The sequence below is a fragment of the Phalangium opilio genome, unplaced genomic scaffold (genome assembly GCF_054372755.1).
Source record: "Phalangium opilio isolate 3A_F unplaced genomic scaffold, DU_Popi_V2 ptg000113l_1, whole genome shotgun sequence".
Lineage (NCBI taxonomy): Eukaryota > Metazoa > Arthropoda > Arachnida > Opiliones > Phalangiidae > Phalangium > Phalangium opilio.
The window spans coordinates 5449259-5470785 of NW_028324209.1; the positions used below are offsets into that span (position 1 = coordinate 5449259).

Sequence of the window (21527 nt, forward strand, 5' to 3'; positions counted from 1 at the left end):
GCATAGCTTAGCATAGCATAGCATAGCATAGCTTAGCTTAGCTTAGCATAGCTTAGCAGAGCATAGCAAAGCATAGCATAGCATATCATAGCTTAGCATAGCATAGAATAGCATAGCATAGCATAGCATAGCATAGCATAGCATAGCTTAGCATAGCATAGCATAGCTTAGCATAGCATAGCTTAGCTTAGCATAGCTTAGCTTAGCTTAGCATAGCATAGCATAGCTTAGCTTTGCATAGCATAGCTTAGCTTAGCTTAGCATAGCTTAGCATAGCTTGGCTTAGGTTAGCTTAGCATAGCATAGCTTAACTTAGCATAGCATAGTTTAGCATAGCTTAGCATAGCTTAGCATAGCATAGCATAGCATAGCTTAGCTTAGCTTAGCATAGCTTAGCTTTGCATAGCTTAGCTTAGCTTAGCATAGCTTAGCATAGCTTAGCTTAGCTTAGCATAGCATAGCATAGCATAGCTTAGCTTAGCATAGCATAGCATAGCATAGCATAGCTTAGCTTAGCTTAGCTTAGCTTAGCTTAGCTTAGCTTAGCATAGCATAGCTTAGCTTAGCTTAGAATAGCATAGCTTAGCTTAGCTTAGCATAGCTTAGCATAGCATAGCATAGCATAGCATAGCTTAGCATAGCATAGCATAGCTTAGCATAGCATAGCATAGCTTAGCTTAGCATAGCTAAGCATAGCTTAGCTTAGCTTAGCATAGCTTAGCTTAGCATAGCATAGCATAGCATAGCTTAGCTTAGCATAGCATAGCATAGCTTAGCTTAGCATAGCTTAGCTTAGCATAGCATAGCATAGCTTAGCTTAGCTTAGCTTAGCTTTGCATAGCATAGCTTAGCTTAGCTTAGCATAGCTTAGCATAGCTTAGCTTAGCTTAGCTTAGCTTAGCATAGCATAGCTTAGCTTAGCTTAGCATAGCATAGCTTTAGTTAGCATAGCATAGCTTAGCTTAGCTTAGCATAGGATAGCTTAGCTTAGCTTAGCTTAGCATAGCATAGCATAGCATAGCTTACCTTAGCTTAGCATAGCTTAGCATAGCTTAGCATAGCTTAGCATAGCTTAGCATAGCTTAGCATAGCATAGCATAGCTTAGCTTAGCTTAGCATAGCTTAGCATAGCTTAGCAGAGCTTAGCTTAGCTTAGCTTAGCTTAGCATAGCTTAGCATAGCTTAGCAGAGCTTAGCTTAGCATAGCTTAGCATAGCTTAGCTTAGCTTAGCATAGCTAAGCATAGCATAGCATAGCTTAGCTTAGCTTAGCATAGCTTAGCTTAGCATAGCAGAGCATAGCATAGCATAGCATATCATAGCTTAGCATAGCATAGCATAGCATAGCTTAGCATAGCTTAGCATAGCATAGCATAGCTTAGCTTTGCATAGCATAGCTTAGCTTAGCTTAGCATAGCTTAGCATAGCTTAGCTTAGCTTAGCTTAGCTTAGCATAGCATAGCTTAGCTTAGCTTAGCATAGCATAGCTTAGTTTAGCTTAGCTTAGCATAGCATAGCTTAACTTAGCATAGCATAGCTTAGCATAGCTTAGCATAGCATAGCATAGCATAGCTTAGCTTAGCATAGCTTAGCTTAGCATAGCTTAGCTTAGCATAGCATAGCTTAGCTTAGCATAGCATAGCTTAGCTTAGCTTAGCATAGCTTAGCATAGCATAGCATAGCTTAGCTTAGCATAGCATAGCTTAGCTTAGCTTAGCATAGCATAGCTTAGCATAGCATAGCTTAGCTTAGCTTAGCTTAGCTTAGCATAGCATAGCATATCATAGCTTAGCATAGCATAGCATAGCATAGCATAGCATAGCTTAGCATGGCATAGCATAGCTTAGCATAGCTTAGCATAGCTTAGCTTAGCATAGCTTAGCTTAGCTTAGCATAGCATACCATAGCTTAGCTTAGCTTAGCTTTGCATAGCATAGCATAGCTTAGCTTAGCATAGCATAGCATAGCTTAGCATAGCTTAGCATAGCTTAGCTTAGCTTCGTTTAGCTTCGCTTAGCTTCGGTTAGCTTCGTTTAGCTTCGTTTAGCTTAGCTTAGCTTCGTTTAGCTTCGTTTAGCTTCGTTTAGGTTCGTTTAGCTTCGTTTAGCTTCGTTTAGCTTAGCTTAGCTTCGTTTAGCTTCGTTTAGCTTAGCTAAGCTTAGCTTAGCTTCGTTTAGCTTCGCTTAGCTTCGTTTAGCTTCGCTTAGCTTCGGTTAGCTTCGTTTAGCTTCGTTTAGCTTAGCTTAGCTTCGTTTAGCTTCGTTTAGGTTCGTTTAGCTTCGTTTAGCTTCGTTTAGCTTAGCTTAGCTTAGCTTAGCTTCGTTTAGCTTCGTTTAGCTTCGCTTAGCATAGCTTAGCATAGCTTAGCATAGCTTAGCTTAGCATAGCATAGCTTAGCTTAGCTTAGCTTAGCTTAGCATAGCATAGCTTAGCTTAGCTTAGCTTAGCATAGCATAGCTTAGCTTAGCTTAGCTTAGCATAGCATAGCTTAGCTTAGCATAGCATAGCTTAGCTTAGCTTAGCATAGCAGAGCATAGCAAAGCATAGCATAGCATAGCATAGCATAGAATAGCATAGCATAGCATAGCATAGCATAGCATAGCATAGCATAGCTTAGCATAGCATAGCATAGCTTAGCATAGCATAGCTTAGCTTAGCATAACTTAGCATAGCTTAGCTTAGCATAGCTTAGCTTAGCATAGCTTAGCTTAGCATAGCTTAGCATAGCTTAGCATAGCTTAGCTTTGCATAGCATAGCTTAGCTTTGCATAGCATAGCTTAGCTTAGCTTAGCATAGCTTAGCATAGCTTAGCTTAGCTTAGCTTAGCATAGCATAGCTTAGCTTAGCTTAGCATAGCATAGCTTAACTTAGCATAGCATAGCTTAGCATAGCATAACATAGCATAGCTTAGCTTAGCATAGCATAGCTTAGCTTAGCTTAGCATAGCTTAGCATAGCTTAGCTTAGCATAGCATAGCATAGCTTACCTTAGCTTAGCATAGCATAGCATAGCATAGCTTAGCTTAGCATAGCATAGCATAGCATAGCTTAGCTTAGCTTAGCATAGCATAGCATAGCTTAGCTTAGCTTAGCTTAGCTTAGCTTAGCTTAGCATAGCATAGCATAGCATAGCATAGCATAGCATATCATAGCATAGCTTACCTTAGCTTAGCATAGCTTAGCATAGCTTAGCTTAGCTTAGCATAGCTTGCATAGCTTAGCTTAGCATAGCTTAGCTTAGCTTAGCATAGCTTAGCTTAGCTTAGCATAGGATAGCTTAGCATAGCTTAGCATAGCATAGCTTAGCATAGCTTAGCTTAGCTTAGCATAGCTTAGCATAGCTTAGCATAGCATAGCTTAGCATAGCTTGCATAGCTTAGCTTAGCATAGCTTAGCTTAGCTTAGCTTAGCTTAGCTTAGCATAGGATAGCTTAGCCTAGCTTAGCTTAGCATAGCTTAGCATAGCTTAGCTTAGCTTAGCATAGCATAGCTTAGCTTAGCTTAGCATAGCTTAGCTTAGCATAGCATAGCTTAGCATAGCTTAGCATAGCATAGCTTAGCATAGCTTAGCATAGCTTAGCTTAGCTTAGCATAGCTTGCATAGCTTAGCTTAGCATAGCTTAGCTTAGCTTAGCTTAGCTTAGCATAGGATAGCTTAGCCTAGCTTAGCTTAGCATAGCTTAGCATAGCTTACCTTAGCTTAGCATAGCATAGCTTAGCTTAGCATAGCTTAGCTTAGCATAGCTTAGCTTAGCATAGCATAGCTTAGCTTAGCATAGCATAGCTTAGCTTAGCTTAGCATAGCTTAGCATAGCATAGCATAGCTTAGCTTAGCATAGCATAGCTTAGCTTAGCTTAGCATAGCATAGCTTAGCATAGCATAGCTTAGCTTAGCTTAGCTTAGCTTAGCTTAGCTTAGCTTAGCATAGCATAGCATATCATATCATAGCTTAGCATAGCATAGCATAGCATAGCATAGCTTAGCATGGCATAGCATAGCTTAGCATAGCTTAGCATAGCTTAGCTTAGCATAGCTTAGCTTAGCATAGCTTAGCTTAGCTTAGCATAGCATACCATAGCTTAGCTTAGCTTAGCTTTGCATAGCATAGCATAGCTTAGCTTAGCATAGCATAGCATAGCTTAGCATAGCTTAGCATAGCTTAGCTTAGCTTCGTTTAGCTTCGCTTAGCTTCGTTTAGCTTCGTTTAGCTTCGTTTAGCTTAGCTTAGCTTCGTTTAGCTTCGTTTAGCTTCGTTTAGGTTCGTTTAGCTTCGTTTAGCTTCGTTTAGCTTAGCTTAGCTTCGTTTAGCTTCGTTTAGCTTCGTTTAGCTTAGCTAAGCTTAGCTTAGCTTCGTTTAGCTTCGCTTAGCTTCGGTTAGCTTCGTTTAGCTTCGTTTAGCTTAGCTTAGCTTCGTTTAGGTTCGTTTAGCTTCGTTTAGCTTCGTTTAGCTTAGCTTAGCTTAGCTTAGCTTCGTTTAGCTTCGTTTAGCTTCGCTTAGCATAGCTTAGCATAGCTTAGCATAGCTTAGCTTAGCTTAGCTTAGCATAGCATAGCTTAGCTTAGCTTAGCTTAGCTTAGCATAGCATAGCTTAGCTTAGCTTAGCTTAGCATAGCATAGCTTAGCTTAGCTTAGCTTAGCATAGCATAGCTTAGCTTAGCATAGCATAGCTTAGCTTAGCTTAGCATAGCAGAGCATAGCAAAGCATAGCATAGCATAGCATAGCATAGAATAGCATAGCATAGCATAGCATAGCATAGCATAGCATAGCATAGCTTAGCATAGCATAGCTTAGCATAGCATAGCATAGCTTAGCATAGCATAGCTTAGCTTAGCATAACTTAGCATAGCTTAGCTTAGCATAGCTTAGCTTAGCATAGCTTAGCTTAGCATAGCTTAGCATAGCTTAGCATAGCTTAGCTTTGCATAGCATAGCTTAGCTTTGCATAGCATAGCTTAGCTTAGCTTAGCATAGCTTAGCATAGCTTAGCTTAGCTTAGCTTAGCATAGCATAGCTTAACTTAGCATAGCATAGCTTAGCATAGCATAACATAGCTTAGCTTAGCATAGCATAGCATAGCATAGCTTAGCTTAGCTTAGCATAGCATAGCATAGCTTAGCTTAGCTTAGCTTAGCTTAGCATAGCATAGCATAGCATAGCATAGCTTACCTTAGCTTAGCATAGCATAGCATAGCATAGCTTAGCTTAGCATAGCATAGCATAGCATAGCTTAGCTTAGCTTAGCATAGCATAGCATAGCTTAGCTTAGCTTAGCTTAGCTTAGCATAGCATAGCATAGCATAGCATAGCATAGCATATCATAGCATAGCTTACCTTAGCTTAGCATAGCTTAGCATAGCTTAGCTTAGCTTAGCATAGCTTGCATAGCTTAGCTTAGCATAGCTTAGCTTAGCTTAGCATAGCTTAGCTTAGCTTAGCATAGGATAGCTTAGCTTAGCTTAGCTAAGCTTAGCTTAGCTTAGCATAGCATAGCTTAGCTTAGCTTAGCATAGCATAGCAGAGCATAGCAAAGCATAGCATAGCATATCATAGCTTAGCATAGCATAGAATAGCATAGCATAGCATAGCATAGCATAGCATAGCTTAGCATAGCATAGCATAGCTTAGCATAGCATAGCTTAGCTTAGCATAGCTTAGCTTAGCTTAGCATAGCATAGCATAGCTTAGCTTTGCATAGCATAGCTTAGCTTAGCTTAGCATAGCTTAGCATAGCTTAGCTTAGCTTAGCTTAGCATAGCATAGCTTAACTTAGCATAGCATAGCATAGTTTAGCATAGCTTAGCATAGCTTAGCATAGCTTAGCATAGCTTAGCATAGCATAGCATAGCATAGCTTAGCTTAGCTTAGCATAGCTTAGCAGAGCATAGCAAAGCATAGCATAGCATATCATAGCTTAGCATAGCATAGAATAGCATAGCATAGCATAGCATAGCATAGCTTAGCATAGCATAGCATAGCTTAGCATAGCATAGCTTAGCTTAGCATAGCTTAGCTTAGCTTAGCATAGCATAGCATAGCTTAGCTTTGCATAGCATAGCTTAGCTTAGCTTAGCATAGCTTAGCATAGCTTGGCTTAGGTTAGCTTAGCATAGCATAGCTTAACTTAGCATAGCATAGTTTAGCATAGCTTAGCATAGCTTAGCATAGCATAGCATAGCATAGCTTAGCTTAGCTTAGCATAGCTTAGCTTTGCATAGCTTAGCTTAGCTTAGCATAGCTTAGCATAGCTTAGCTTAGCTTAGCATAGCATAGCATAGCATAGCTTAGCTTAGCATAGCATAGCATAGCATAGCATAGCTTAGCTTAGCTTAGCTTAGCTTAGCTTAGCTTAGCTTAGCTTAGCTTAGCTTAGCATAGCATAGCTTAGCTTAGCTTAGAATAGCATAGCTTAGCTTAGCTTAGCATAGCTTAGCATAGCATAGCATAGCATAGCATAGCATAGCTTAGCATAGCATAGCATAGCTTAGCATAGCATAGCATAGCTTAGCTTAGCATAGCTAAGCATAGCTTAGCTTAGCATAGCTTAGCTTAGCATAGCATAGCATAGCATAGCTTAGCTTAGCATAGCTTAGCTTAGCATAGCATAGCATAGCTTAGCTTAGCATAGCTTAGCTTAGCATAGCATAGCATAGCTTAGCTTAGCTTAGCTTAGCTTTGCATAGCATAGCTTAGCTTAGCTTAGCATAGCTTAGCATAGCTTAGCTTAGCTTAGCTTAGCATAGCATAGCTTAGCTTAGCTTAGCATAGCATAGCTTTAGTTAGCATAGCATAGCTTAGCTTAGCTTAGCATAGGATAGCTTAGCTTAGCTTAGCTTAGCATAGCATAGCATAGCATAGCTTACCTTAGCTTAGCATAGCTTAGCATAGCTTAGCATAGCTTAGCATAGCTTAGCATAGCATAGCATAGCTTAGCTTAGCTTAGCATAGCTTAGCATAGCTTAGCAGAGCTTAGCTTAGCTTAGCTTAGCTTAGCATAGCTTAGCATAGCTTAGCAGAGCTTAGCTTAGCTTAGCTTAGCTTAGCATAGCTTAGCATAGCTTAGCTTAGCTTAGCATAGCTAAGCATAGCATAGCATAGCTTAGCTTAGCTTAGCATAGCTTAGCTTAGCATAGCAGAGCATAGCATAGCATAGCATATCATAGCTTAGCATAGCATAGCATAGCATAGCTTAGCATAGCTTAGCATAGCATAGCATAGCTTAGCTTTGCATAGCATAGCTTAGCTTAGCTTAGCATAGCTTAGCATAGCTTAGCATAGCTTAGCTTAGCTTAGCTTAGCTTAGCATAGCATAGCTTAGCTTAGCTTAGCATAGCATAGCTTAGTTTAGCTTAGCTTAGCATATAGCATAGCTTAACTTAGCATAGCATAGCTTAGCATAGCTTAGCATAGCATAGCATAGCATAGCTTAGCTTAGCTTTGCATAGCTTAGCTTAGCTTAGCATAGCTTAGCTTAACATAGCTTAGCTTAGCTTAGCATAGCATAGCATAGCGTAGCTTAGCATAGCATTGCTTAGCTTAGCATAGCTTAGCTTAGCATAGCATAGCTTAGCTTAGCTTAGCTTTGCATAGCATAGCTTAGCTTAGCTTAGCATAGCTCAGCATAGCTTAGCATAGCTTAGCATAGCTTAGCTTAGCTTAGCTTTGCATAGCATAGCATAGCATAGCTTAGCTTAGCTTAGCATAGCTCAGCATAGCTTAGCTTAGCTTAGTTTAGCTTCGTTTAGCTTAGCTTAGCCTCGTTTAGCTTCGTTTAGCTTAGTTTAGCTTCGTTTAGCTTCGTTTAGCTTAGCTTAGCTTCGTTTAGCTTCGTTTAGCTTAGCTTAGCTTCGTTTAGCTTCGTTTAGCTTAGCTTAGCTTAGCTTAGCTTCGTTTAGCTTCGTTTAGCTTAGCTTATCTTAGCTTAGCTTAGCTTCGTTTAGCTTCGTTTAGCTTCGTTTAGCTTAGCTTAGCTTCGGTTAGCTTCGTTTAGCTTAGCTTAGCTTAACTTAGCTTCGTTTAGCTTCGTTTAGCTTCGTTTAGCTTCGTTTAGCTTAGCTTAGCTTAGCTTAGCTTCGTTTAGCTTCTTTTAGCTTCGTTTAGCTTAGCTTAGCTTCGTTTAGCTTCGTTTAGCTTAGCTTAGCTTCGTTTAGCTTCGTTTTGCTTAGCTTAGCTTCGTTTAGCTTCGTTTAGCTTAGCTTAGCTTCGTTTAGCTTAGCTTAGCTTCGTTTAGCTTCGTTTAGCTTCGATTAGCTTAGTTTAGCTTCGTTTAGCTTCGCTTAGCTTCGTTTAGCTTAGCTTAGCTTCGTTTAGCTTCGTTTAGATACCGGAAGATGGCTCTAGTTAACCACCATTAATATAACATATAAACTTTCAGCCAATGAGAAACCGCGCCTATGAAAGGCCAAAAATTCAAACTCTAAATATTATCCTTTTTTTCAGAATACAGTAATGGCAGCTGTATACCTTTGATAGCGTAAGCCTCTACGAGAAGATAAAAGACAGTGTCACTACTCTATTATATTTGTTTAGAGTTCTGAAAAGTCGTAAATTTCATAAATAAAATAATAAAAATTATTAAATGTGACATTTAATTTGTTTTTAAGAAGAAAAAGAGTTACATTACATCCCTAATAAACATTACCAATTTGATAAAAACTGGAGAAGTGATGATAATTGAAAACAAAGATAAATCTACTAAAATATTGTAATATTTTATTGAAATAAGAGAAGAGCCGAGAAGAACACGCGATCATCTTATGAATGAAATGAAATTGATGAAATTAAAAAAGGGAAATTAATTTCTTTTGATGGGTGCGTTACAATAACCACTAAATGACGCTAAATTTAGTACAGTGACGTCATTTGAAGGTCTAAAACTACACAAAAGTGTTCATAAGTAGGGAAGAGGAATGAATCAAACCGTTTTGATTGTGAATTTACACTTCGTAAAAAGTCCAAGCTTTTTAATAAAAATTACCACTTCATACGGCGTATAAGTTACACTAGTCCCACAATACTGAGTTTATAAAACAAATAGTGACTAGTCCTGTATAAAAAACGTTTTACGCAGTTTTTTTTTTGTTATTTTCAACTTTTCATTCAACATAATTATCATCGTCGAGTTATTAATAGGAATACTTTGGTCCAAAATTATTTTCTGACATGGCTATAAAATTAACTAAACTCGTTCTCAGGAGATATAATTAAAATATTGTTCGATATTTTTTGATTCGATTAATTGCAAATTTCATTGGGTTTCTTTTTTTGGTGGGTTGAAATTTATAAAACGTTAAATTATTTTTTGTTAGGCGCTACTATTTCACAGACACAGCACGATGGAATGAAAAACGGTACTTCTTCCGTGCTTTGACCGTCCATTGAAATGGCTAACATGTTCTTCTTGGTGTACTTCTGGGCGCAACGGCTAATGTATCCCAAAGGCAAGCTGACTTGGTTGGAGCAAGGAGTATTAACGCTTCTGCAATTAAAAACCAATTATTAATAAATCCAGTATTACCTTCTTGCAAGGCTGAAATACATTTAAATCACTCAATATATAATTTATATTCGAGAAGGTAAAGCCATCCATACTACCTTTCAGTCATTCAGGCTAGACTCATTTCTCTCTACTTACCGACAAACGCTAACTTTGACCACTTGTTTATAATTAGGGTTTTTATCTTGCAAGTTGATTACGTATTTCCAATTAGAATCGTCACTAAGAGCGGCTTTGGGTGCTACATACTGAGTTCTAGTTCCGCAAGCAACTTCAACGTCTTCATTACTGTCAAATAAAAATTGTTAAAAAGAAAAGAAAATTATAATCAACAGATAATTCGAGGTTAGAGCTTGCAGGCCATAGCGTTGTATCGTCTAACCCAGTTATAATATATTAAATCAAAACACAAAAAAAAAACAATTCTCAAGGCACGTTTTCGACCCGAAAACAATTGACTACACCCGCAGTTCAATTTAATTCGAGACTATTAGAAAGGCCTGTGGCGCTAATTGATCCACAATCGCGAGTTAAGTTGACGTAGTCAAATCAGACTGCGTACGCTTATTAAACATTTATGAAAGGTACACCCAAACTTTCCAAATGGTATGAAATATGTCAGACAACCGGTATAGTTCAAAAATAAAAATTTGTCGAGGTTATACTTTCTCCGAAGTAAAAACGAAATGACCTCGTTTTGATGGCAAAAAAAGTGGCGGGAAGAGATAATTTATCAAAAGAAAAAGCTAGTAAAAGCTACTAAAACTACTCTAAAAAAGATGTTAGGGTAGTTTTAAAGGATACTTTATCGCGATTTACACAATATATTATATAAAACTGTTAAAAAAATCGCCCTTATCTAGATAATTAAGGTCTCGCGACTAGTCTTGGAGACATTTTGACATCCGGCAAATTATGTCATGTCCCTTGCCTTATCCGGTAGGAAGAAAGATGGGTTTAAAAATATCATTTCTGGATACTTGGAATCTTGGCTTTAACGAGTTCAATATACTCGTAATTTCTCTATAAATATTTATTTATTAAAAAAAAGCTCCGGCTTTCGAAGAATTTTAAAATTATAAGAAATTCTTATAAAAAAAAATAAATAAACAAGCTGGTAACGTGTACAATAAAGATTTCGCAGGCTCTACTCAAACTACAATGGTAAAGAACTTATCCTGTAGCTATTTGGGGGTCCTGTTCTAATAAACGAAAGAGTTTTGCTCCGTATGGGCAAATGGGCATCAGCCCCTTCAATTGTACTATTAATACACGACCCATCCATTGTTCCCCAAAATACTTCTTTCTCTGATATATTCGTAATCTTAAAGATACTCCCATTACTCTACGAGGATTCTATAAAAATAAAGATTTTTCATATTTACGCATCCGGAGCTTGACGCTTCTTCCTAAATCGTTGTTGTTGCTGTTGAACTGGGAACCCCGTTGACGCGAAAGGTGTTCTAGGGTAAGTGGCTACTCCGGGTGCGGGAGCCACGTAACCCCATTGGGCCGGTGCGTTTGTGGGACTATGTTGGTAGTCATAGTGAACCGATGTCTGGTAAACTATGTAGCCATCCTGCGGGGATTGAATAGATTTGGGTGGGGCTGGTGGCATGACGTCAAAGTTGGGTTCCTGGTCGCCGTCCCGCTCATCGAAGAACACCGAGGAGAAGTTGAAGCGTCTCGTCTTAGTGCTGGTCACCAACTGGAACATCTGCTCGCTAAAAAGATGGATTAAGAACCGAAAATGTGTGAATATAAATGGAATACAGTTTAGACTGTCTTTGATTTTGCTCTTAATTTCAATAGAAGATTTGGATGGAATAAGGTTGGAAATGTGAAATAATAAGACAGCCTTCTATCTCGCGTTTCGAAGCCTACACGCGCTCAGTTAAAATGGGCCATTCATTTCACATTCGATTCTAGTATCTTCATTGTTTGCCCTTTAGTTACGGGTGAAGGTCACGAGATAACTTATAATTCGAACTTAATCCACCGGCCGTTAATAAAAGCGGGTCATCATGACCTTCAGAATTCAATGATGAAAAGCAAAAATCATTGACCTTGGGTGAACCGGGGATACTTACGAAGGATACGCTTCAACATCGGCGCAAACCGTTCTTCCGGTGTCCGGGCAAAATTGGGGAGGCGGGGCGAACCTTGGCTTACTAGGGGCTTGTGGCTTAGGGTAAGAATAGTCAGTGAAGTAATAGCTGCTACTGGTATACGTTCTCCATACTGGCGCTGGTGCGGAATAAGATAGTCCTAACGTCGGAAGGGCCACGCTGATCAAGGCTAACAGGAACAGTAGATCTTCACGAGCCTGAAACCATAAAATAAACATTGAATTAGTTTACAGTTCAAACGTTTGGTATTTACACTTCGCAACATGACACGTGATTATCTAAAGCATTTTAGGAATCCCGCCATTAAAAATAACTCTATTCACATTAGTTCAGTTTTAACTAAGAATGCACAGTAGAGAAAAATAAAATATTTATAAAAAAATAATTTGTGAACAATGGGTTCAAAGCAAAAACAGGCCAATTTTCTTGCAGAAATAATTTGACGATGAAGAACGTAAAACGCTATGAGGAAACATTTTCTTAAAACAATGGGAATGTTTAAAGGCAAGGGGCTGAATACTAAATACAGAAATTGTACGGACAATTGAAAGCCGGTATATCTCATCTAGAATTTTACAATTTGAAGTGTCCAACGTCATTTGATTAGAGAATGGAGAGGATACTTTCAAAGAAGGTAAAACAGCACGTATTCACGAGACATCTTAAAAGCTATTAAACTTTGTTGAGATAAATAAGAATAATTTGAAGATCATTAGATGTTTCGCGAACTTAATCCATTTTCTCGTGAATATTAATTATTCTTTTATTTGTAAATTATATAATAATTGATATTATAATATAAAAACAATTAAACCTTAATTATAGTCTAGGCAATTTGGTAAATACAAGCCGCAGAATCAAAATCCAGAGGACAAATAGACGAGACACTTGTAATCTTTCAACCCCCGTCTTCAATGATGGTACTTCGACAAATGGGTTTATACACTATACTCTAGTACGAAAGTCACGTTAGAGCTATGGAAAGGTCAATTATGGAATTATATAATCTTTTTTATCCCTCATCTGGTTCTATGTGTTGCTACAATGTTTTCGTGTCCATACTCTCCGGGAAAATGATTGAAATTCTTTGAATCACGGATGGGTAAAAAATTAATTAGCAAAAAGCGGATTTCTAATGAAAGGGATTCGTCGGAATGCCAGTAAGCGAATTAAAAATTAACATAATAGATTTTTTGATGAAATAAAATTGGTTATACTAACTTAATAACTAGCGATTACGAATGAGTCTCTACGCGTAAAAGCACGTAGAGGTTGGCGTTGAGGTCATACCTAAGGCAAGTAATGGTAGTCGTGACCCTGTATATCTGTATTATAACCATTTTTCAAAATTAATTTTAGAGAAATGTAAGCAGTTAGATGAAATATTAACGTAGAGTACATGTATATATGCCAGGACCATAGTTAGGTCAAGTGAGGTAACCGAAAAAGTAATTCCTTGAAATTTTAGTTAGTTTTCAATGAGTTGCGCGAGGGATGATTGGAGAGTGATTCCATGAATTTTGTAGGTAGCGGAATATCAAAATTTTAAAAGAGAATAAATGTAGTACTTCAATAATGAAGCAAAAACGTGGGAACTCCGTTCAAATTAAAACAATCGTGAAAAATTAATATACAGTTTCCACTAAAGAGTTTTTGTCGTTCCCCCAGTGTTGCCAGACCGTTTGTGAGTTAAGACAGGGCCTTAAGTTTATGCTCGAGAGATGGGAGAGGAATTTTCAGTCACCAGTGACAGTAAAATCAAGTGAAGCTGTGTTGTTTAGTTAAAAAAACCATAACTTCTTAAAAAAACCAGCAATTTCTCGCCTATATAGTTTTCTCTTCTAAACAAATGCGAAGATAACATTTAAAAGCATAAAATCTTTCTCAACGGCATAACGAAGCGCGAAAAGTCAAATATTCGTATCCTAAACTTAATCCCCGTGCAACGAACAATGGTACTTACAACTTAGGTACGGTATTTAAGCGAGAAATTTCTATAAAGGTATTTTAACACCTCCTGGATAATTCCTAATTTCTACGTAAACTTGAGCTATCTTGAAGCCTTGAATTTAGCTTCTCTTCTTTTTTTTAAAGGCCGTAGCCGAATAATTCGGTGTAAAAACACTCGTACCGAAGATTTGAAAGGAAGAGCGAGAAAGCAAAAAAAATTGGGGAGACAAGTACCCTCAATTATTTGTTCATTACTCGTTTTGTTATGTTAATTTAGGTCAATAGCGGGGGAAAGACTGTACAAGAGAAAAAAAAAGGTCAAAAATGTGCCGGCTGACGATATGATCACTCTCACGTTTTCATGCTTTTAAGTGAGGTTATTACAACATATCTACACACTTCCTCCGAAATAAAAGTGAAAAAAAAATTACCCAAATTGTAAAAACTTGACGGAATCAGATCGATTCGGAACTTATAGGAAGGAGTTTGATAAGGAGTGCATTAATTTAACTATCTCCTTGAAAAAACTAAACTAAATCGAGTAAACAAGGATCTAGGCCGAGGGGGGAACCACTCAGCCTGAACCAAATGCAACGTTAATGAAAATGGAGGTGTTCCATCTCGCTGAAATAAGGATTCCGTCAACCCAGCTTGTTATTGGTGCAAAACCCCTATCTATAACCAAGAAGTGATATCTAGTTTATAAGGGAGAAGGTAGCACGTTAATGAAAATAGAGGTGTTTCCGATTAAAATAAGGCTTCAGTCAACCCAGCTTGTTATTTGTCCAAAACCCCTATCTATAACCAAGAAGTGATATCTAGTTTATAAGGGAGAAGGTAGCACGTTAATGAAAATAGAGGTGTTTCCGATTAAAATAAGGCTTCAGTCAGCCCAGCTTGTTATTTGTCCAAAACCCCTATCTATAACCAAGAAGTGATATCTAGTTTATAAGGGAGAAGGTATAAGATGCTTAAGTATTTGCGCACCATAGTCCCAGTCCCCCTTTCAAAATACAAGGGGGGATGTAAAAGGAGGTCGGGCTATATTTCGCATCTCCTCAGTCGGAAAATACGTAATTTTCGTCATTCGCGTCGCGCTGACGTGAGTTTTCACGAACCAATGAGATGCGCGGTTGTAATTCAGAGGCGGGGATTAACTCCGGACCTACGTTTGGACTAGAGATTAAGCTGGAAATATGGCGAATTTATACCTTCTCTCTAATAAACTAGATATCACTTCTTGATATAACATATGGCGACGAACCTTCCTTAAGGACTTTAGTATTAAGGCATCGTGAACTGTCATAATTATTGTTATTACAATGTCTATCGCTAATCGATTTTATATAAATTTAAGTAAAGTGTTTTTCCTCTGCATGGAGAGAGGCAGCAGTAATACATACAGCCATAAGTTGATAAGACATGTTCCATAAGTTTGTCACTGCTTACTTTAAGCATATCTTTAACTGAACTTCTTTAAAATCAGTCCATGGATCGTAGGAGTTAAAGTTAAATAAATTTTAAAGTAAATACTTCATTATAATAATAATTAAAGTTGAGATACAGTTTACATATTTTTACGAGAGAAATACCCTTGCGACTAAGTAATTTCAATAAAGGTGTTTTTTGTCGTTGGTAAGCCATGAGGCATAGAAAAAGTGCAGGAATTCAGTTTGGAATCAGCACTAAACTAACTTGATTCGTAGAGGGCCTGACAACACTGCAAAAATTATGATAAATCCGAGAGAGAGAGAGAGAAAGAAGGGGAAAGTTTTTCTATTAACCCTTTAGTGAAACGTATCTATATACTCCAATTTACAGGACAGGGTTTATGTGGAATAATAAAATAGCTATGATATAGTGTAAACCTTGAGAAGCGTGCTATGGCAACCCCGTTCGTATATAACGAAACGAAACGAAACGGAAACCTATTCTTCCTTTTTAGAAAAGAATAAAGAAAAAGAATTTGTATGAAGAAAGAGCGATAAGTCAAAAGGGAAAAACAGGTTTAGCGCTTTTCTGGATTCATTACATTGGCGGCAAGCTCATATTCTTTATTAATTCCATATTAAGGTTACGATAATTCTAGGGTAGCGACACAACCATGACCACGTATAAAAGGCAAAAGAAAAAAAAATAATATGGGATGAGCTTTTAAAGGGATACTATCACCCAAAATTAAATTTGTTCCCAAGCCCATCTTAAAACAAGTCCCGTAATTTTATTACATTTCATTGAACAGCCTCGAAACACCAATAAAAATATCAAAATGGTTGACCAATAATTTCGATTCTTAATCAATATTATTTAATCAAACTACCATGAATAATATTCAATACTTCGTACTCAAAAGTGGGTTGATTTCTGAAGATCATTTAGTACCAAACAATTATGGAATTCACCCCCCAATGGAAGTTTGTTGAGCTGGAGAGCAGACAAAAAGGGTGGTGATCATGTTACATAACTAATCCTTTTTCTATTATCTCATTCTGCTTTTACTAACAAATTGTAAAATATAATTGATAAAAAAAATAGTTCAGACGCTATCCCTTTAGTGAATATCATACTTTATTTCACGGTTACCGGGGCTTGAAATACAAGCTCATCTTTAAAGCAGAAAACCGTTTACGCGGCCGAAACAATTAAGCGAAACCCACGGAGTTTCTTAATATTTCATTAAAGCTACTTTTTACTATTCATTATTTTCTTTTAAATAAAGGGTGGAAACGGAATACCACCACTCTCATTGAAGTGAGGTCACGTGATGATCGATGCTGTTCATATTTAGACTGTGACTTAAGCATTGTTTCAAAATGTATTTGGGTAACAATGTTCCGCGTATTAAACTGAAGATGCGTAGATGAATCTAAGGAAGCACACGCTAATTTTTAATTATACTATTTTAATTAATATAAGACACGTTAATGAAATAAAATTTTTTACCTTGAATCAAAAACCACTCTCATTAAAATTATGATAATATGGTAATTAAAATTGATTGAATTTTGTAAACTCTCGTTACTGCGCAGTTGATTTAAAGTTAATTACTGCGCTACTAAAAATCATAGATAATTAAGTGGTGTTTCCACCAAATAAACAAATTATAATTCATAAGAAAAATCTATCGAAACTTATTAGGTCTAAATATCTTTCAATATTTCAAATTCTCGTATGAATTATTTAAGCTAAGTTGATTTTAAGTAATTTAAATGCAAGGTCATGATGAAAAATATACTAATAATTTGGGAATAATTTTTAAATTATAGCGTTTCAGGAGCTTGGAACAAAAATTTGAGATAAACTCTCATGGTTGAAATTCATGAAACTAAAATTATGGTGTGAATAATTTTCTAAATCCAATAAAATAAACATTTTCTCGAATAAAAATTCAATAAAATGCTGGAGAATGAGAAACACGTATCTTATTTGGAAGGTCAATAAAACTTTGCTTACCGATTTTATTCATAAAATTTAGAGCAAATAAAAGAGTTTATATATAACGGAACTTTTTGGATTAAAACTAATAAATTATAGCACCGCGCGGCCTTGAATTTTAAACCAAAATCGTTTTTAACATCATGTTTTTCTTTTAAAACCCAATTAACCCTTTAATTGAATCTGTACCAAATTACTAAATACTTAAAAAAAATAAGATACCTTTACTAATTAAAATATTAAGGTTCATATATTAATCTCACGAAATACACTTGGTAAGAGAAAAAAATTTAAGAAAATTAAACGTGATTTTGATTTTTCAAAATAACTGCCGAAGGTTTTTGAAAACTAAGCCACGAAGACTTTTCTAGTTTTCGCCTTGGGAAGACTAAAAAGTTTTTTAAGCTAGTTTTTCATGGTACTAACTGTTTAAAAGTCGAAGTACCCCTCCCAGGTTGGGTCTAGATCTTTAAAGGATTAAAACTTTACAACCTCCGATACCGATTTTTACTATCACGAATTTTTTGAACTCTCGCGATAAATACGCCCTTTCTGGATATTCGAAGGTTACCAAAAGCCACCGACACGAATATATCTAATTCTCTCTTGAATATTAAATAATTAAACATCGAGGGAGCTTGAGAAATATTTCCGTTTTGCTATAATTGACTTGATAAAGTTTTGAAATAAAATATTGACTTAAAATATTGATCACTGATAAAGAACAATAAAAGCCGTTTGATTAGATTATATTTTAATATAATTGGGTTTCAATCATTAGTTTATAAGATATGTTCCATAAGTATGACACTTCCTAGAGACTTCCCGAGAGCTAGTTCGTGAATGACGCCAGAATTGACTACACGCTGAAGGTTTTGCAGTCCATCTTCCAATTATTTAGTCTTTGACTGCGACGCACCAGGAGTCGCTTTACGAGAATCCATGACCTACGTCAGTTCATGACAAACGAGTCAGTAACCAGTGACAAACTTATAGAACGTGTCTTATAAACTTATGGTTCAAGTTCCAGTAAGGAAATGAAACTCTACAATAAGAGATTCGTGGGAGTACTAAATATATTCGTGGTACTATAACTATTTAGGGTGTGCGAAATTATGTCCAAAGCTAATAGAGTTTAACAATACGTTTGAACAATGATTTCTGTCACTATTAGGAAATGATACCACCTTGTTTAGGGGAATAAATTAAAGCTTAACCATGTAAAAAAAAAATTCCCCCAATTCCTTGAATAAAATACTGGGTGTGTCGCTATGTATTCTAACGCCTATGGATAATAATAAAATAAAAAATATCTAAATTATAACGTTTGTTAATGCACGTAATAATATCGTTATTTTTCAAAGCGTGTTTTTTTCTCCTTGATATATACTTTAGAGGTGAAATACGATTTAATTCTCAAATTTAATCGGCCGAATTACGCGTCCATTTACCAAAGTAAATCTAATATATTTATTTCAACTTTTATTATGACAAATTTAGATACAAGCCGCATTAAACTGAATAATTCTTCAAATATTTCGAAACTCCTAATAAAATAATAGTTTTGCAGATAAGCTATACATATATGTTAAAATGTTGCAATTAGAGGTTGCACTATGTAAAAATTCCTAACCAAAGAGTATGTAATAACGAGTAGCATTGATGTTCAATGTTAAAAGAAAGTATTTTCTGTCAAAAATGATGTGAGCTAATCTTTTAATTGTAAAACCAAAGTTAGTTATGTAATTTACTCTCTTTTCAACGCAGTAGCTGTTCAGCCGAGATATCTAAATGCAATTGTTAAGTTTTTTTTTTTTTTTTTGACATAGAATGCAGTGTCGCGTCTTAAATTCACTACATAGTCTTTGATTCCGACACAAACTTCAACCCTCTAGAAAAATAAATTTATCTTTCACGTGGATAACAATTTTATTTTTGTTTTCAATATCAATTAAAATTTTTAAATGGTGCTAGCACCCAGTGTTATCTTTACGCGGAACCTACTACGGTTAAAGGCAGACGGACGTCATTACTCTATATTCCTCAAAAGTTAGAGCTTAAATACATTACACATCAATTCCAAATGGAGGGTTTGAATCAGCACTTGACTAATTTTGCAGAAAAAGGGTCTGACAACACTGCTTTGAAGTTACAGCTGAGCGAAAGGAGGAATTTATCAAGTCCCTTTTAAAGAAAACTATAGAAAAAAATGTACTCTATAATGGCGGCCATACGCTACCAACGCTACGTCACGGGATTAGAAAACAATTGAACGTGTAGATTCCTGACTAATCTACACATTTTTTCTGGATGAATGAAAAAGTAAGGCTGCAAAAAAAAAACGTACTTCGAAAAAGGGAAAATACCCTATGTAATTTCTTTGTCTTTTTAGTAAAGGTTAATTTAAAAAGCGTTCGAGTTTTCAACGATACCTAAAATGGCTAGTTTCGACTCATCAAAAAAGCAACTGGGGAAAAAAATTTGAACTTAAGAAAGAATAAAAAAAACTGAAAACCCGTTAATAGTTTTTGTTCGCAAAAATCTATTAAAACTGTCTTGAAAAGAAGTATACGCCTACTTATCTTTACCAACATTTTTCTTCAAACCCCTCCCCAGCAACTATTTCAACTAGTTTTAACTGCCCACATGGTTACCCGAAACATTATCTTAATTAGACTAAATTTTTAACGATTTGTGTCCGTAATTCGTATCATTCCTTAATTCCTTTAGAGAAACCTTCGACTACCTCTGATTCTCTTAGGAACACCACGTGATTTCGCGGTACAAAAACAAATAGTATTTTCTAACGCCTACACTACTTTTGTATTTCGTTTCATAATGTAAGATCCTATTTTTTCGAATAAGCTCATAGCACTACGGATAAATCCGTGACCTCACGGTATCTCGGGGTCAAAGACATTACCGCGCTCGTTTTAAAACATCTATGACCTTTTCCGAGCGAATCTTATTAAACAAAAAACAACTCGAAATTTAAAAATTATCGTTTTAAAAAACCTACTCCCATGTAAATTAGGGTTTTAACTCTCGTATAAGGCCTAGACCTAAATAAAATAACACTAACAAATAACGGAATAATACTGAGATTTAATTGTTAAGGCTGTCTCGCATTAGGTAATGCCAAGGCTTAATGAAACGTCAAAGTTTAGCAACTTCAACAGCGGAAGAAGAATTGAAACTCAAAACTTCGTGATGCAATTAGCACAATTGCAACTTAAAATGGTTAAATACCGCATAATTACGGGTAATATTCAAAATTCAGTAGAAAAATATTCAAAATTGTAAATGGCACTTGCTAAGCCTACTTTGACCTATAACAGAAGGACCACAATAACTCCCTGATTTTTATTGTATCAAAGTCGCTACTCTAGATTTATCAACTTAAGAGATAAATGCGCAAATACGGTGTTTACCCCAATTTCAAAATTTTATGAATTTAAATACTAATATCTTACCATTTGGAAGAAATAATCCTGAAAGGCTACGTCGATTCTTCCACTTTAAAGTCCTTACTACTAATAACAGATATTGTCACAGGAAAGTTGCTCCAATCTTCTTATCACTTAATCGTCTTCAATGTTTGATAAAAAACAGTTTAAAAGTCACAATGACTGACGCACTTTAACCCCTTTAACCCTTCAACAAATGTTTCGAGCACAAGCCAAGGGTGCCGACTCTTCTAAAACGGAAGAAGAACGGAACTCTTAAGAACCGTGGCCCACTTTTCGCGGTTGTACCAACGCAAATCAAGTCCGTTATCCGACCGCCTTAACTTAAATTATACAACAATTGCCCAAAGAAAGTGTCTGACAACACTGCTGCAATGTTGGGGGGCGCTAAGATTTTTCTTTTTTTCTGATTTTACTGATAAAACTGTCTCCTCAGATTCAGCCGCTAGGTTTTATAGGCGGGAGAAATCTAGTTTTCGAAAAAGAAATTTGAAAATCTCGAGCACAAATCCGCGCTAAGCCTACTATAAGCGGCAACAGCGGCGTTATGAAAAGAAATTTCTGCCAAACGTCTTAGCGCGTTGAATGTTGTGGTTCTATCAACCAAGGACAACAGGCTTTACATTATTACAATCGAAAATTTATTTTACAAAATATAAAAGTAAAAAAAAATCTATGCTTTCCCCAATGACTCCCTGAGGCGACTGAACGATACACGCCCCCTCTATGAAATCATTTTGGCACTAAGTTATTATCCTAGAAGGGTTTCACCGATGATAGTTCCGTAACTAACCGCGAAATTTAACCGGAAACTATAATTATAACGTCGATTTAATCGTTCGATTCGGGTAAATTTGAAATTTTTGACAAGTTAGCTGACTACGCCATTAAAATTGAAATCTTATTAGGCCCATCCCATTTGAAACAAAAATTGACTTCGTTTGATTCCGTTTTCTACCATTTGTCAATGACACTCGATACAGCCGCTAAAAATGTCAATGAAGCGATTGCTTTCGGACAACTGAAATAATTTAATTACTGACGTACACCA

General features: G+C 36.4%; 1 protein-coding gene and 1 long non-coding RNA gene across 3 annotated transcripts; one reads left to right on the forward strand and one right to left on the reverse strand.

The window, feature by feature from the left end:
• Positions 1–8691: 8691 nt before the first annotated feature.
• LOC149623515 (uncharacterized) lies at positions 8692–20969 on the reverse strand. Of its 2 annotated transcripts, XM_089852498.1 has the most exons (6): positions 20483–20963; positions 11738–11821; positions 11586–11680; positions 10881–11219; positions 9634–9783; positions 8692–9477 (listed from the first exon to the last, which is right to left on the reverse strand). In XM_089852498.1, the coding sequence occupies exons 1-6, from the start codon at positions 20483–20485 to the stop codon at positions 9294–9296; spliced, it is 855 nt and encodes a 284-aa protein (XP_089708624.1). In that variant the 5' UTR covers positions 20486–20963; the 3' UTR covers positions 8692–9293. The 2 variants fall into 2 exon arrangements, with proteins under 2 accessions (XP_089708624.1, XP_089708623.1); XM_089852497.1 differs by having other exon boundaries at positions 11586–11821; positions 20483–20969.
• On the forward strand, positions 19137–19575 carry LOC149623516 (uncharacterized). The gene is made up of 2 exons (XR_016374894.1): positions 19137–19331; positions 19402–19575. It is a non-coding gene; the product is annotated as an uncharacterized LOC149623516 (long non-coding RNA).
• Positions 20970–21527: the final 558 nt, after the last annotated feature.